This window comes from Montipora capricornis, chromosome 4 (genome assembly GCF_036669925.1).
Source record: "Montipora capricornis isolate CH-2021 chromosome 4, ASM3666992v2, whole genome shotgun sequence".
Taxonomy (NCBI): Eukaryota; Metazoa; Cnidaria; class Anthozoa; order Scleractinia; family Acroporidae; genus Montipora; species Montipora capricornis.
In genome coordinates, this window is record NC_090886.1 from 6,261,365 (window position 1) to 6,277,565 (window position 16,201).

Here is a 16,201-nt window from a genome sequence, read left to right on the forward strand (position 1 = left end):
CGCTCTACTTTTCGCAATAACTTTCTTCAACCCGCAACAAATGCTTTTGTTGCGCGACAAGTTGATCATGCAAGGTGAAAAACGGGAGAAATCGACCCAAACTTGCAACGAAATAATGTTGCGCGCCAAGTTTAGGGTTTTTGTATCTCGTATTTCGCCGCCTTTAGCTTGCGCAACAAGATGACAGTATATTTTGGATGTTGCTCTCGTAGATGATTATGACTGTCAGGCCAGTTTACATTTAAGACACGTAAGGAAGTCAGAGCAGGTCTGTCATAATCTTTTACCCCATTTAAGCTTTCTGGCTTGATTTTGCACTGATTTTTTGCACTGATTTATCATAGGCAACTTAAGCTGAAATAGTGAAATCAAGATGGCGAATCTGATGACGTCACACGACATAAGCGACATCCAAAATATATTGTCATCTTGTAGCGCAAGCTAAGGGTTTTGCACTTCATGTGAATTTATTTTACTGTGACTAAATTTAACGAAAGCCTTGGGGGGTTGATCAACATCCCCTCCCTCCCCCCTCAAACTGAGCCGGGTACGTGTTTGCTGACGTGAAAAATGCCTGCAAGGCCTATAATTAGAGCTTCCTTTATGAGAAAAACATTCGTATTACTCGTATGTATTCGTATGTATCCGTATGTTAGTCGTATGTATCCGTATGTTACTCGTATGTTACTCGTATGTTACTCGTATGTTAGTAGTATGTTAGTCGTATGTATTCGTATGTATCCGTATGTTCCGTATGTTACTCGTATGTTACTCGTATGTTACCCGTATGTACTCGTGTGGTGTTTTAGTCATGATCGACTTCTTTGCCTAAAAGCAACTCACTTAACGAAACTGTCCTTTTTCAAACAACAACAAGGATTCAAACAGCTTCAATTCTTACAGAGTTCGATAAAACATGCGGTGGGGCAATCAAAGCGATGGGAGCTGTGTTGGGGTTTCAGTGTGAAAGTACAAACGGCTACTAACACTCTTATAACTCTTTTTTCATTATTATTTTATTAACCCACAGTCTGCAGTCTGCATTTTACCCTCAGTCTGCATTTTATCCCTGGTCTGCAGTCTGCAGTCTGCGTTTTACACTGACCGGTTATTTGAGTGGTTTTTGGCAACAGAGGTTAATTATTCGTAATGCGATCGCTTCCGTTGCCGTTAGCAATGGGTCGCAAATTTGACACTTTTATCGCATTATCACATTACGCATTGAACCACGTTATCTATTATTCCTAAAAATCTAAAAATATTCGTGCCTTATCAGTTTTCGGTCGAATTTATGTCCAAGAAGGCAGATAAATTGCAAAAAATATTAGTTTTGCATCCAAAAATTCGTAATCAACGCTAAAATGACCAAATTTTGCCTAGAAAACATATTTTACTGTTATTTTTCTTAAATTTTTTCGTTCAACTTTCGCTTTTATAAAATGTTTCAGTTTTCTGTAAATAAGTTATATGCTGTTGGAAAGCTTATTTTCTTAGCTTTAAAATGATGTATTTTTTCCCCCTAACGTAAATATTTTTTGAGAAAAAAAAAACATTTTTTGGCGATGGCTGATTTACCGCGGTTTTCTCGCGGTTGGGAAAGTAGGAAGAAGAGTTAGGCCAGTAGCCAGGTTTTTAACCTCAGAAAAGGATCTGTTTCGTCGTACGAACGTGTGAGGACCTGTGAGCCAAAGGGCCTCCGCTGGTATGACTTCTGGGTGACCCCTTAATAACTTCTTACTAACCGAGCGCGAGGGCTGTACTGCCAGGGAAATATTGGCCCGAGGTCGTGGCAGTACGGACCGAGCGCAGCGAGGTCCGTGCAAAAACGACCCAGGGCCAATATTCCCCAGTACGGCTCGAGCTAGCTCGGTTAGTAAGTAGTTTATTATATGGTTTTTTAATTACCTTTTGCTTTGTTTTTGCAAGCCCGTAATCGGCCCGTGGGCCAGTCACAATTTGCCTGGAACGCTGCACGCCCGGGGAGGATGCTCGTCGTCTCGCTTAGGGGTGTAAATTTTGGATTTTGGTCTCGCTTAGGGTGTTTCGGGCAAAGCGCCAATATTTTAAGCCGCCAAGGTCAAAATTTGCTTAAGTCACGCCCAGATTGGTCTCCTTTAGGAGTCACAAAAAGCTTGAGCCACGCCCAGATGGTCTCCTTCAGGGGTTAAATTTAAAATTTCCGACTAGCATCCCCGTGTGTTCCATATGGGAGTCCCCCCTCCCCCCCCCCTCCCCCTCCGGGGCTGCACGTACCACAGGCAACCCAGTGTACCCTCACGGAGGGTCTAGTTGATTGTGGTCTGAGTTTTTGTGACACCCGCAAATGAACCAAAAGAAAACGCAATTTACTAAGTCAAAATTCTACACTCTCAAGCCTTTTTTTAAGCACTAACACAAAGGTTTCACTTACACATCCGTTCCCGCTTGCACTGCAACAGTCGAAAGGTAAGTTTCAGCTAAATTATTATAGGCGCTGACACGCTTCACACTACACACTCGCGGGATAACTAAAAACTAAGCTAAGACAAAGTCCACAAGAAGTGTAAAACTCAAAAGTGCTAAAACTGATGACGTAGAGGGTAAAAAGAAACTTAATTGGTAGGTTGAAAGAGAAACCGCGATTTACTAAGTCAAAATACTACACTCTCAAGCCTTTCTTTAAAGGACTAACATAGAGGTTTCACTTACACATCCGTTCCCGCTTGCGCTGCAACAGTCAAAGGTAAGTTTCAGCTCAATTATTATAGGTGCTGACACGCTCCACACTACACAATCGCGGGATAACTAAAAACTAAGCTAAGACAAAGTCCACAAGAAGTGTAAAACTCAAATTAACACTGATGACGTAGAGGGTGAAAGGAAACTTAAGGGAATTAAACTTAATCACTAAACGGAAAGGAAGGCCCTCAATATAGTGTTCCTATTACAGTTACTTCCTCAATTGCTTGACGGACACTACTCGATGATCCATCAAAACAACCCCAAAACACGCGCGAAAGCTAAAAACAAGCTAGACTGCACAAGTGTGTTACAGTGCGTTCACTGAACCGGGGACACCTAGATAATGAAAACCAATCAGAGAGCAGACTAGCCTCCAACGCAGACGATCTGAGGGCTTCGTCACGCGTTCCTCCCCCAATAACGTCGTTCGTGGGGGAGGAACGCGTGACGAAGACCTAAGAACGTCTGCCTGGGAAGCTGAGGGCAGAACTAAAACCATTCCAACATTTTCATATCCAGCGATTCAAATGTCCGGTACAAAACAATGAAATCGCAACTTGTTTAATGTAATCTACAACAGAAAATTTGACATGATTCCTTTCAAGCTCTTCTCAACTGCATTCAACGGTTTCAAGTTCACCGGTTTTAATAAATACATGTAACGGACCATTTTCGACAGGCTTTTTTTTAATTAACACGTGTCAACTCCGGAAACACTGGAAGCACTGTGTCGATATAGCTTTGTATTATTTCAGCCCTGCACTCTGATTGGTTTTCACCGGATCTGGGTGGCTTCGGTTTCAGTGAACTCAACAAACAAACTTGAGTCTTCTTGATCAGTTGGCAAGTGGCCTTCATAGGGTACAAAGCTAAAACAAGATATCACCAGCATTCTCTCCAACGGAAATGAAGTTTGTCGCATTGACCGTCCTTGTGTCGTTCTTATTGACGGCGAATGTGGATGCTGCTTCAGTCAGCCTGTCTAGCAACGAACTAACCCTCAATGGTAACGCTCAAATTCGCTTTTTGGAACCAGAAGAGGAAATTTGGAGCGGTTTATCTAACGGTAAAACCTTCATAATTTTCGTTTTGGTTTCTACTTTTCATACATCGAGTAGTACAACAGGAGAAAAAATTTAAGATATCGTTTTTCCAGGCTTTTTTCTTTTTCGCTTTATGATTGGCCAAAGGAATCTCGCGCCCTTTCCTCCACCAATCATTTTGTACAGGGTAGTTGTGTCAATTTCGGATTGGTTAATTTGATATTATGCATGAATACCGATTAGCTGAAATAATTACTTTGGTTTTGTTGACCGTTTGTTTGTTTGTCTGTTTTTTCATAAATCATTTTAAAGGACACCGATTCCCGTTAATCAATAGCGGTGATACCATTGCTTTGCGATCGGCTTACCCGTATAGCTCCTATAACAGTAAATGGCTCTACTGTTCCACCTCCAACTGCGTCTTTACTACTTGCCCTGGTACGGTCATGACATCGTCTTATTGGTCCTCCTGTTCAAGCCATATGATTTTCAAGATCCAAGCAAAGAATAAAATGGACGGTCAGCCAATCAACAGCGGTGATGCAGTGTCAATAATCTCCAGAGGCTATGGCTCTGGCGAGTACCGGCTTAGATGCTCTACCTCTACCAGCTGGAAATGTCGCTTTGTATCGTAAGACTAAAATTAATACCTTGGCTAGGAGTTACTGATCGCAAGTGCAGCGGGGGGACCCAAGCTTGAGAAATAAGACAACAAACACAACAAGCTTTATGTTGCATGACCATTCCATTTGGAATTTTAGAGACCCTTTTTGACGTCTTGTTGGATATCTTGAAAACCTAGACGAGAATTTGGCGATTTTGCGGGTTCTTGTTTTCTGGCTCTCGATTTTAGTGTTCGGGCAAAAGTGAATCTTCCTTATCGGCAGAAACCTTGGCTTCTAAGATCAAGTTGTTGAACAAGCCTTTTCCACCCTTTTAATAAGCTTGTTGCTTCCCGTTCTACTTTGAACAAGGTTTTACACTTAAATCCGATGATTTTTCGCAACCAGTAACATCTTTCCCACATGGTGGCAATATTTTGATAAGGATGGAAAAAAGGACTAATATCCATAAACTATGACGTCTGAGTCTTTGTTTGACGATTTTGCTAAAAAGTACGATTTGGAGATAGAGGAGAAATTAAATGCTGCTACTTTAGTCAGCCCGATAAGTTTTAATGACTTTCAACTGTCCAATGTTGTCAAGGGCATCCAACAAGCAAGTTAAGCCAAAAGCCTTTGAGAGACTTTCGTAGCCTCCTTGTAATTTATGAAGATTGTCCGGAGAGATGTTTTTATCACATAGAAGAATTTGTTCTGTTCGGATATCTTAGCTGAAAATTGAAATGCCCGAAAATTTTAGTGAATGAAATCTTTATTTCAAAAATTGCTAGCTGAACGTTACCTTTCAGGCAACGATTTGCTCATCCAAAACTGCTAAAGGGGATATTTTTGCAATATTTGTTACTTAAAAAGGTCACCTAGTAGGTGACCTTTTTAAGTGCCAAAAATTGCAAAAATATCCCTTTCGAATACGTAAGGGATCACTTTTCCCTGGTTGGCGAATCTTTTAGGTGAATGTTGTAGTAAAGAAATCTATAGCTGTTTGCAACGTAAAACCGAAATTCTTAGGACAGTTTAATTGGCTCTCCCGAACACATATTTCACAGGAGATTATCGTTGGGTGCCCCTGTGTTGAGCGGGTGAAATCTTTGTTTGCTGTGTTTTTTGTTTTCAGGACAACCTCTTCCTTCAAAGGAAACAATTGGTTGGCCTACTATTACGCCGTCTTTGAGATCTTCTCCGGGAATGCAGTAGATGGTACTCCTGTGCAATATGGGGATATCGTGGGTTTCAAATACCCCTTCGGAGGTAGTTCTTCGTGGCTGAAAAGGTCTAGTTCTAACTTTTACGCCGTGGGCTGCAGCTCTACCAGCAAGTCTTCCTGTGCAACTACAAACACTGTCTCAGGTTTCAAGATCTTCAAGAAACTGTGAAACGGTTCCACATGTAAATATGACATGGCAGAAAGTTCCAAGAGGACTTTACTCATAACATTTTTATAAGCTGTGAAGTTAACGTTCCTCAATTAAACCATAATGAGCTTTAAAAGAAGAGTCAAGAGTTTTTGCTGAGTGCAGAACTACGGGAAAAACGAACCCTTGCATAAAGGTTGAGGGTGGGGTGCTAAACGAGACAAAAAACATGAAGAGAAAGTGAGATTTCAAGACTTAAATTTTCATTGCAAATAGGCGTATTTGGAACTAAATATTTTAAGCAAAAGCCGATACAACGTAGATTTGATTTTAGTGATGTACTATATTTCGGCTGGCCAAACCAGCCTTCTTCAGGTACAATGAGAGTTTACATTGAATTGCTTCTATGTACATATATATATATATATAGTAAATGGATGTTGACGTAATACTGGAAAAAATGTGATAAAACATGGCAGTTACAAAGATTTTGAATTCAAATACTAAGAGTCACGGAAAAATAACGGAAATCACTCAAAATAATAAACTGAAATCTAATACGTTTCTTCGCGGATATTAAGACCGTTGGGATCAATTGTCCTGCCTTTTAAAATTAAAAAAGCTTCCCTGGCCTTACGGATCGAGTCTCTGTTAGACAAGGTTTGGTTAGGTTTGGATTTGGTGTTAGCGTTATCTAAAGTGCGGCGGTGTTCATTAAAACGGTCTTTTAAACGTCGTTTAGTTTCTCCTATGTACTGTACATGGCGTCTGTTACCAAACAAATACAACGGGCTGCAGACATTCCCCGCACACATACCCTACAACCTAAACAGACAGACAAACCCAAACGCATACCTTTCATAGCGACCTATAATCCATCACTTCCTTCCATCTTCAACATAATAAAAAAACACTACAATCTACTTCTTTCTTCTGACCGCTGCAAAAATGCTTTCCTCCATCTACCTGTTGTGGCTTTCAGGCGCTCCCCTAACCTTCGAGACCTGCTGGTTACAGCTAAACTGTCCCCCAATGTAACTCATTCTAATTCCACACTTCCTTCCGGTTCTTTTCGCTGTGGCAAAAACTGCGCTACCTGTCCTTACATTTTCCATGGACTAACCAACTACAAATTCTGCTCTACTGGCGAAACGCGCTCCATTAATTTCCACATAACTTGCGAAACTAAAAACCTTATCTACATGATTCAATGCAACAGATGCCATCTACAGTACATAGGAGAAACTAAACGACGTTTAAAAGACCGTTTTAATGTACACCGCCGCACTTTAGATAACGCTAACACCAAATCCAAACCTACTACAGTCGCAGAACATTTCCTCTCCTCTCCCCACAACATCTCCAAGGACATGCAGTTAATCCCTATCGAAAAAATATTTTCTAACAGAGACTCGATCCGTAAGGCCAGGGAAGCTTTTTTAATTTTAAAAGGCAGGACAATTGATCCCAACGGTCTTAATATCCGCGAAGAAACGTATTAGATTTCAGTTTATTATTTTGAGTGATTTCCGTTATTTTTCCGTGACTCTTAGTATTTGAATTCAAAATCTTTGTAACTGCCATGTTTTATCACATTTTTTCCAGTATTACGTCAACATCCATTTACTATATATATATATATATGTACATAGAAGCAATTCAATGTAAACTCTCATTGTACCTGAAGAAGGCTGGTTTGGCCAGCCGAAATATAGTACATCACTAAAATCAAATCTACGTTGTATCGGCTTTTGCTTAAAATATTTAGTTTCTCAAATTGAAATAACGCCGATCAGATCAAGCCACTGATCCAACGTACACCGACAGGAAAATTGTCCACGGTTGCTTGCTTCGAAACTCTGGTATTTGGAACCCAGTTCCCGCTCGTCTCGACCAAGATGCCACGGTCTGTGACAGTGCCGCCATCTTACCTTCTCTGTACCTCTGCCGTCCAGTGATTTCTGTCCTATCATTTAATTTTTGGCAAATATTTTTTGTCAATCCACCCGGGAAAATAATCTTGCCACAAAAAATTCCCCGTGTGGGACTTATTTTTTTTCCGCTAAGGAAGCTTAAACTTATATTACACATTCGTTAGTGTAGTACCGAGATAGTCCACTTAAATTGTCTCTATCACCTATAAAGTTGTCGTCCTGTTTAGTTGTCCAGCGCCCCCCCCCCCCTCCCCACCCTCACCAATACCGTCTGCTCGACCCATTTTGTTCTCCCCGGTCTCTCTCTTTGTGTTTGTATTGTTAGGTCACTTTTCACAAATCAGTGTCAGGATGCAGATACTGTGAAGAGACGGGAAGCGAGGACGGTAAGACGGTAATTTTTTCTTCATCGACTTAAAATAGGGGCCAAACTCTGGAACGACAAAAAGAAAGTTTAATTTCTGTACAGCAAAGTTACAGCATCAAACATATCCTCATTTAGCAAAAGAATGATATAAAAATAATTTCAGAAAGTATCCCTCAGGGACCACTACTTAGTCAATTTAGAATGGCCGGGTTTTCACGACAGCCGTTGTCTCGCTTAACATTTCTGAAAGTGGTAGGTTTGCAGACTTCGTTAAGCGACCTAAAAATAACACATGTTTTCACGGGTAAGATTAAATGAGGAGAAAGCACCTACCAATACAATAATTAAAAAAACAAAAACAAAAATAGCACGCCTGTTGTATTTCCGATTTGAACAACCGCAACCGATTCCTAATTGGCCGAAAGTAATTGCCAACTCGCTTAAGCTACCTGGTTTGGTGGCTTAAATTTAATGAGAATTCTATTGAAATTTGCCGACTCGCTTAACTTTAAGCGAGTTGGGTAAGGAACTGTTTTCAAGGAATTTTCGGCTGTCAATCGCTAAGCGACCTGAAAAACCACTTGTGAAAACACGGCCAATAGAGTACTATCACATGACGTCACAGATTTCGCGGGAAATTTATAGCGCTAAGTCAGTCTTGTGCTTCAGGCAGGACGGCTAAGCGTTCCGAAGACTGTGCATAAGTTCTGGCATTGTTTGTTTACCATGGAAAAACAATCAACACTTTGCTCGAAGGACGTTTTCCTTTTCTACGCGTGAGTAAGATCTACCAACAGTAATTTCTTTCTTTGATTGTGTCAATTTATTTCGATATATTTTACGTTGACTTTTACTTTTTCATAGCAAAAGACTTGGCAAAGGTTGAGGTACCAAAAGTAACATTCGAACTGCCGATCATTAGGTTCATAGATGACTCCAAACTCATTAGACTGCGGAGTATATCCACAGTAATTGGTATTGTTGCACACCGCGGTAACACAATATCTTTAGCCGGACACTTCCACGTTGCTCATAAGAAAGTTGTACCGCACTTTTCCCCACTGGTTTGACGGATTTGAAACGATGCGCATTGCCACTGACTTTGATGTGTGCATCGTTTCCACGATGGCAATTTCCCATTTGCTCTAAACATCCAATCTTTTGACTCTTTTGAATGGCTCAATATACTCGCCGTCCAAGTAAAAAAGGCCACAAGTTGGTCACCTCAGCATTTCCGCTTCCCTGCTAGCAGAGACCTCTTTTTTCTCATTTGCTGCGCTGACGGGACGAAAACAAGCTTCTGTCCCGCGTCAAAACTGAATGTCCTGAGCATGCGCCGCAGTTTCTTAGCGACTACACCCTGTGGGTCTGTCCAAAACCGTGGCACAGCGGAAAAAAACTGTAATTAAATGCGCGGTACACAGCGGTCCCAAGTCATGATCAGCGAACACTCGGGGCACGCGTTTTCACAACAGAGCAGCCTAAGATGGCGCACCGTGGTTGGATCCGAGCGCGTTTTGACCCAAGGAAAAGAGATTTCTTTCACTACTGCCCGTTAGTCCGGCAAATGTAAGAAAAAAGAGGCCTCTGCTAGGAACGTATTTCTCATACTTTCATGAATTGAGTAAATTAAATGTTTATGCTTTACCTAAAATTTCATGTTGTTGTTAAGAAGTAACGCTCCATGCTATATAAAAACGTAGAAACATAAAGCATATCAGTTAGTTATAGAAACTTTGACTTGACGACAGAAGTAAACATATATTGGTTGTTTTCACTGATATGATTGAAGGCCACATTTCAAGAAAACGTTCTCATAAGGATAGAGTTCAACTTTGGAGGTAAGACTGGGCTATGAACACATGGCATCCGAAATATCATGTTTGAACACTCTTCTATGCTACCTAGTTTAGTCTTAGCGGCAAACATAACTACCACAATCCTTGCATTGTATGCATCGTCTAAAACACAAGGTGTAGTAAAGAATGAAAATCAACAATGTCAGGTTGTTGAACGCTGGACATTTCAATGACTCTACGTCATCATTATCATTATTAATTTATTATCATTGTCACCATTATCATTGCTATTATTTTCATTATTAATTTATTATCATTGTCATGATTAGTAACGATGTCCTGTTTGATCTATGAGATGCTGTACATCAGATTGCATCAGTACCAAACACTACACAATTTTTTTTTTATATTTTCACACCTCTTTCACGTACATATATCTCATCGACTTTGTAATTTAATTGGCTTGATGATGGCATGAAGTCATCGAAACATCACTCAACCACTTTGACATCGTTGATTTTGTTTTTTCATGTTCGGAAACCAGTGGAAAACTACAGAGCTGATCATCGAAAGTCACTACCAAAAAGTCAACTAAAAATGGCACAACCAAATTTAAAACTGCCTGGACTCCTGTCCTAAAATTGCTTATGTTAATCTCGATTGATCTTTCTTTAACTCAGTGAATTATTATCCTGACATTTCAATCTTGTCTTCGAAGAGACCATTCTTAACAAGCTTCTTCCATTCTGATCCGTTTGGGTATTCATATGCATCTAGAGATTTCTTCTTCATTTCTGCGCTGTACCCTGGGCTCTGAGAAAAACGAAGAAGTGTCAGCCGCCCTGCAAATCCACTTTAACACTTTTTTCTTCAACACCAGCAAGAAAACACAATCCCTCATTTTGCATATTATCCTGGATATTTAACCATTGCCGAGTCGCATTGTCTCAAAGCAAAACCATAACAGAGCAAATCGGCTAACTCAGGCCCCGTCTATACATATTCGTTTTCATTTGAAAACGGAACTTTTAAAAACGCTCTCCAGAGTGGCACTTTTTGAAAACGCTGTTTTCGCGTGTAGTGTGGACGGACGAGAGAAAACGCTGACGTCACAATATCAGTTCCAATCTACTCCACGCAATATTATAAACTTATTCAAGATGGCGGACAGGCGCTTCACTTTCTTGTCTCTAATACTTGGGCTTATTTCAAACATAATTGCCTGTTTTCAAGCAAACTTAGCTTTGCTATTTCGATCTTCAAGCTGACTATTCCAGAAGGCGGCAGAACGTTATTAAGTTACTTTCACTTCCAGTGTCAAGAGGCAGAAGGTTGAAACGACTTGGTGGTTGTCAGCCTAGACCTCGACGATTTGGCTTAGACCTGGCCATACTAGCGCTTGGTGGGACAACTTTCTAGTCCAAATAGTGATCGTAAAAAAGCGAATACTCAGGCGTCGAGCATGCGCAGTCAGGTTATCTTTTTTGAAATCGATTTATGGTATACGTGTGGACGGGCGAAAACGATGCGAAAACGCTACCTGTGGACGGAAAACGGAGGAAAAAGGTTGCGTTTTCAAACGAATACGGATAAGTGTAGAGGGGGCCTCAATGTTGTACCCAATTCAAATCTCCCGCGGTTAAGACTCTTTTTTTCTATTGCATTAGCATTATAATGTCGCATTCATATTTAAATGTATGGAAATACCTAGAGAGAAAGAATAAAATTTCTTAAACTTTGGCAATGTAAATGTAAATTAGTTCTTGACGTCATCGAAGGAATAGACCAAAAACGTTTTATTCCCAAAGGGTTTGAATTGGCTACAACATTGGGTTACCCGGTTTGGTCTATTTCTTGAATTAGCAGACTTTTCTCCACTGGAGGAGCATGGTGTCATAGTATTTACTGCTGATCAGCCCAAACATTCTTTGAGTAACGCGGGCTAGATGAATAAAAATGGACAAGCAGATCATATCCAAAACCGTCGACACTTTGCACGTCGAGACTTCTTCTTTTCAAGTGCACCTAACCTCAAAGAATTTTCTTTGCAAAAGTGAAATGTCTAACGTATATTTTACCTTTGCTTATCTATAGTTTATTTTTAATAGGCATAATGAGGTAAGAGAGAGTAACAAAGCTGGCATTCATTTGTCCCATGGCCGAGCTAGTGAGAGGCCTGGGTCTATTCCTTCGATGACGTCAAGAACTAATTTACATTACCAAAGTTCTTTCAAAACTATCATGCAAAGTAGTTTATGACGTCGTCGAAGGAATAGGCCACAAAAACTTGTCTTCAAAATGATGAAAACGGCGTCAAAACGTCACCTTTCCTCATTTTTATAGACCCACGCCCCTTGCTCAGCCCACTCATGGATTGAATAACTGCTTATGTTACCAACTTTGACCAGGCACTGAAAACAAAATTTGACGATAAAATATCAAACTATGCGGAAATATTTCCAAAAGGTGCAGAGATTGATCTTCACAACAAAACGCATTTCTGATTGGGAGCCCTTCAATATGTTGCCCGTCATCTCAAGTAGTGAAAAAATAATAATAATAATAATAATAATAATTACCATTGGCACTTTGTAAGATCCATTCTCTGTCACTGCTGGATGAACGAAATGCTCATGAAGATGATCCGCAAATTCTGTTACTCTGAAGAAGGCAAAATCACGCATATCACAAGTAATTACCTCTTTCAAAAACAATTCTGCAAAAGCGCGCTATATGTTGACACATGCGCCAGCCCATCTTGGTGAGCCATCTTCGCCGAAGGTGTTCAAATAACCAACGAATGTTGGGCAATGTTGCAAGTCTTGAAAACAAAAGCAAAAACGGCCCGTTCTTTAAAGCCCCTGAAACCTTTAAAGGCCAGATATTCCATTTGTGGAATCACTATCCACTTAAAGACTTCGCGTTTGCCGCATGATGCGTCAAGTAATCAGGACTGAACGGCATGAGTGGCATATCTGTACGGTATTTTAATACATTGATGAGCCACTACAAATCCCACTTAGATCTCCCGTGCATTTTTAGTGGATTGAACGACAAAACGATGACCCTATCAGTGATAGGTACAATCAGAAACCCATAAGGGTTGAAACGTGTAACGGCCCCTTGTGTGCTGGGAAACAAGCTTCTGAATATTCAATTTGCTAAGTACCATATTTGGAAAAACAAGAGCGAGGGGTTTCCAAATATGGTACTTAGCACTGAAACATTCAACCAATCAGTTGGCACTGAATAATCGGAAGCTGTGAACGCGCGTTACACGTTTCAACCCTTATGGGTTTCTGGTACAATATATAGAAGTGGGACTGAGATCTGCGTATTTAAATAACGAACCGGAAGTTGACTTGTACTGTACGAAATGAATGAAAGTTAGAAAGGTCTTCGCAGTTAGATAAGCAACTTAAGAAATCAAAACTTGAATGGGATTCCAAATCCATGACCGGGAAATTGCGTTGCACAGCTCTACCCAAATAAGCCACCAAGCCAGCTCGGAGCTGGTTAATTACGAGTGACATATTTTGTTCATTCGAACCCTGTACCTAAATTACAGAAAGGTCATTCAGCAATAATTATTTTGCGTTCGACGAGTACAAAAACACAGGACTTATGCAGATTGTATCAAGATTTCTTGGGACGAATGACTTACCGACCGACCGACCTTGGGACACACATTCGGTATTACCGCATATTTTATAGGGGCGACTAGCATCACAGGAGAGAGGGCCTAGGATTGAGACAGGTCCAAGACAGGAAGTCTTTACCCTGAACTGTTACCAAACACACTCCATAATAGAGCTTTGGCACTCAACATAATGGCTAAATTTTCAAGCTCTTTAAAAGTCTTCCCCTTCTTTTCCCTCTTCTCTCCCATCAAAACAGCTTCCTTTTTATGACCTCGTGATTCCTCACCTGTTTTCTAATGACGCCGAGACACAAATGTAGTCAAATATTGAAATATGCTGAATGTATTCACACAAACCGACACCACCTCCATGTGGACACACGGGAACTGAGGAAAAATGATCATAAATGAAAAAGTGTCACTCATAACAAATGCAAAAAAATCGGGGCGAATGTTGCTGTCGATACTACTGCTACAACTGCTTCTGCTGCTACCACTTGCTTTGCTTAAAATGTCTTGCAGTCACAGCCATTCACACTCCACACAACTGATACTGTCACACTACTTCTGCCACTTCGACTCTCTATACAGTAAACACGTGCACCCTTATATAAGAAGACGTTAGTGTAAATAGGTTCTTTTAAAAATGGTATATACAGTAGTTTTAAGCTATCTAGGTTCTTGAATTGGTTCTTATTTCCACAAAAGATATCTACTCTATTTAATGGTTTGACTGATCTCCTCTGATGAGGACGCTGATTCCTTTATATTTCATAACCACGAAGAAGAAGTTTTGAACAAGACCTGTGCAGTTTAAAGTGCAATTTGTTCCAGTCGCCTGACATTTTCAAGGTCATTTTCTAAAATAAAAAACCTGTTTAATATTTTAAGGCTACTGGTAACCTGGTTCTTATGTAAGTGGGGGTGAGGAGGGTATAAAATGAAATCTTTGGCCTAACATGTTCTTAAATTCTAGGTTCTTATAATTATGCGGGTGCATGTTTACTGTACTAGTTGTAGTTGACACTACAGTTAGGCCCGCGTTAATTATAGTTGTACGCGGAATTCAAAGTGTCCAGAGCCCAGGTAGAGGAATGGCCGTTCACAAACGGAGCAGCTAATAGTAGAAGGCAATTAATGGTGAAGCGGGGAGAGAACAAATCACTTTAGCAGGACTGAATATGAAAAGCGCGTTACATAGTTTGGTGTCGTTGGAAATGTAAGGAGTAGAGGGTTTTCTCAAGGCGGACACGGTGGTGTACCAGTCGAAACTGAAACTAAAGGAAACGCAATGCTGCCACCGTTTTTTGAAAATGTAACATGCCGCAAGGGATGAAGTTTGTCAGTCTTGAATAAAGTAATGAATAACCACTGATGTTGCGCGGTTTAATGTCAAAGCCTTATTTAGATGTTCTTGGTCTGGATTATGTAATCGCAATTATAGGATTAAATGACCAAATGACCAAATACTTCGAGTGAAAAATTTGCGTAGAAAACTCTTGTGGTAACCAAAGTAGAATTTGGAAATGCTGAGAGTGCTTACAATCCCCAGCAAAGCAGCTACCCGTGACATGGTTTTGTATGTTAATGAGTTTCCCGTGTTGCTATAATTTTTCGACAGTTTAGCAACACTCTGCAGCACCTTCTATTGTCGCAGCTTTTAGTGCTTTTGTTCCCGTTATTTCTTCTGCTTCTATTTCTTTTTCTATTATTTTACACCATGACTATTTGTCTCAAAACTTATGCATTGACAATATCTGGTTGAAAATACACCTTCGCAATTTTGAGATTCTCGTCGAAACAGATTTTACAAAATTTTACAGGGTTCGTACACTTTTTGTGTCCCAAAATTCCATGACTTTTCCAGGACTTTCAAGGACTATACAAGACAAAATCCATGACCTCGGAAACCCTTATTACGACTGCGAGGGAGACTACTTGAATATACATACGCGGTCCAGAATATGAAATGTCACAGGTTCCAACAGTCCATGTTACAGTGGGGTGCGTTGTTACCTGGCCTATGAATGAAAGTGAGGCTGGAGTTGACCTTGTTTTGACAGAAACCTCACTACTTTTCTTGTGAAAATTCTTACTTTATGGCATGACATCATTAACATAAGAAAAGGAGAGAGGTCTGTATCATAACAAGGTGAACACCAGCCTGACTTTAATTTAGAGGCTAAATAACTGAGCACACAACTGCAAAGAGGTCTATTGCGTTTGCCAAAACTTGAGACAAAAATTTTATTTTGTTTGCGCATAGAGCTAATTTTTTAGGATTTTCCATGACTTGTATTTATTTTCCAGGATCTCCAGGCGTGGATTTTACAAGATTAGAAATCCATGACTTTTCAGGATTTCCATGACCCGTACGAACAATGAAAAAGCAGAAAACACCTGTACCTCCAAACTTCGCGGCCATCAAGAGGACCGACAACACTTCATTCAATCCACCCATTCTACAGCTATCAATCTGACAAAACTGTAATCCTTTGGCTTGTAGGAACTGCTTAAAGATGACTCGATTCTGGCAATGTTCCCCAGTAGCAACCCCAATGCCATAAGGCTCTAGTTTCTTTGAAATTTCAGCATGTCCTGTTGAATGCACCGCAATCCTGTCACTAAAATTCCCCTCATTTTCTTTTTGGTTACCTTAAGGTGTCCAATAAATATACAAGGTTAAGCAATTATCAAGTGGATCAGATAAGTCAGGTATTGA

The 16,201-nt window shown here is 40.3% G+C and overlaps 2 protein-coding genes across 5 annotated transcripts in view; one reads left to right on the forward strand and one right to left on the reverse strand.

Moving 5' to 3' along the window:
- LOC138045397 (mitochondrial enolase superfamily member 1-like) overlaps positions 1 to 16,201 on the reverse strand; it is a 36,312-nt gene that overhangs the window by 8,775 nt on the left and 11,336 nt on the right. For 2 of the 4 annotated variants that reach the window (XM_068891889.1, XM_068891891.1), the window contains exons 10-13: positions 15,886 to 16,077; positions 13,767 to 13,866; positions 12,419 to 12,500; positions 8,106 to 10,652 (exon numbers count right to left, since the gene is read on the reverse strand). In XM_068891889.1, the coding sequence (XP_068747990.1) occupies positions 10,527 to 10,652; positions 12,419 to 12,500; positions 13,767 to 13,866; positions 15,886 to 16,077 (500 nt within the window). In that variant the 3' untranslated portion in view covers positions 8,106 to 10,526. Of the gene's footprint in view, positions 1 to 8,105; positions 10,653 to 12,418; positions 12,501 to 13,766; positions 13,867 to 15,885; positions 16,078 to 16,201 lie in introns of those variants that run through there. The other 2 variants (XM_068891890.1, XM_068891892.1) reach the window with 2 other exon arrangements.
- LOC138044430 (uncharacterized) lies at positions 3,544 to 5,878 on the forward strand. Its single transcript, XM_068890943.1, has 3 exons — positions 3,544 to 3,787; positions 4,077 to 4,395; positions 5,502 to 5,878. The coding sequence occupies exons 1-3, from the start codon at positions 3,628 to 3,630 to the stop codon at positions 5,758 to 5,760; spliced, it is 738 nt and encodes a 245-aa protein (XP_068747044.1). The 5' UTR covers positions 3,544 to 3,627; the 3' UTR covers positions 5,761 to 5,878.

What these genes read in the sequence shown, in the direction of transcription:
- LOC138044430 (XM_068890943.1), top strand. Translation starts at nt 3,628, where the DNA reads ATGAAGTTTGTCGCATTGACCGTCCTTGTGTCGTTCTTATTGACGGCG. An exon ending in TTGGAGCGGTTTATCTAACG is followed by an intron (nt 3,788 to 4,076) that starts GTAAAACCTTCA and finishes ATCATTTTAAAG; the next exon opens with GACACCGATTCCCGTTAATC. An exon ending in TGGAAATGTCGCTTTGTATC is followed by an intron (nt 4,396 to 5,501) that starts GTAAGACTAAAA and finishes TTTTGTTTTCAG; the next exon opens with GACAACCTCTTCCTTCAAAG.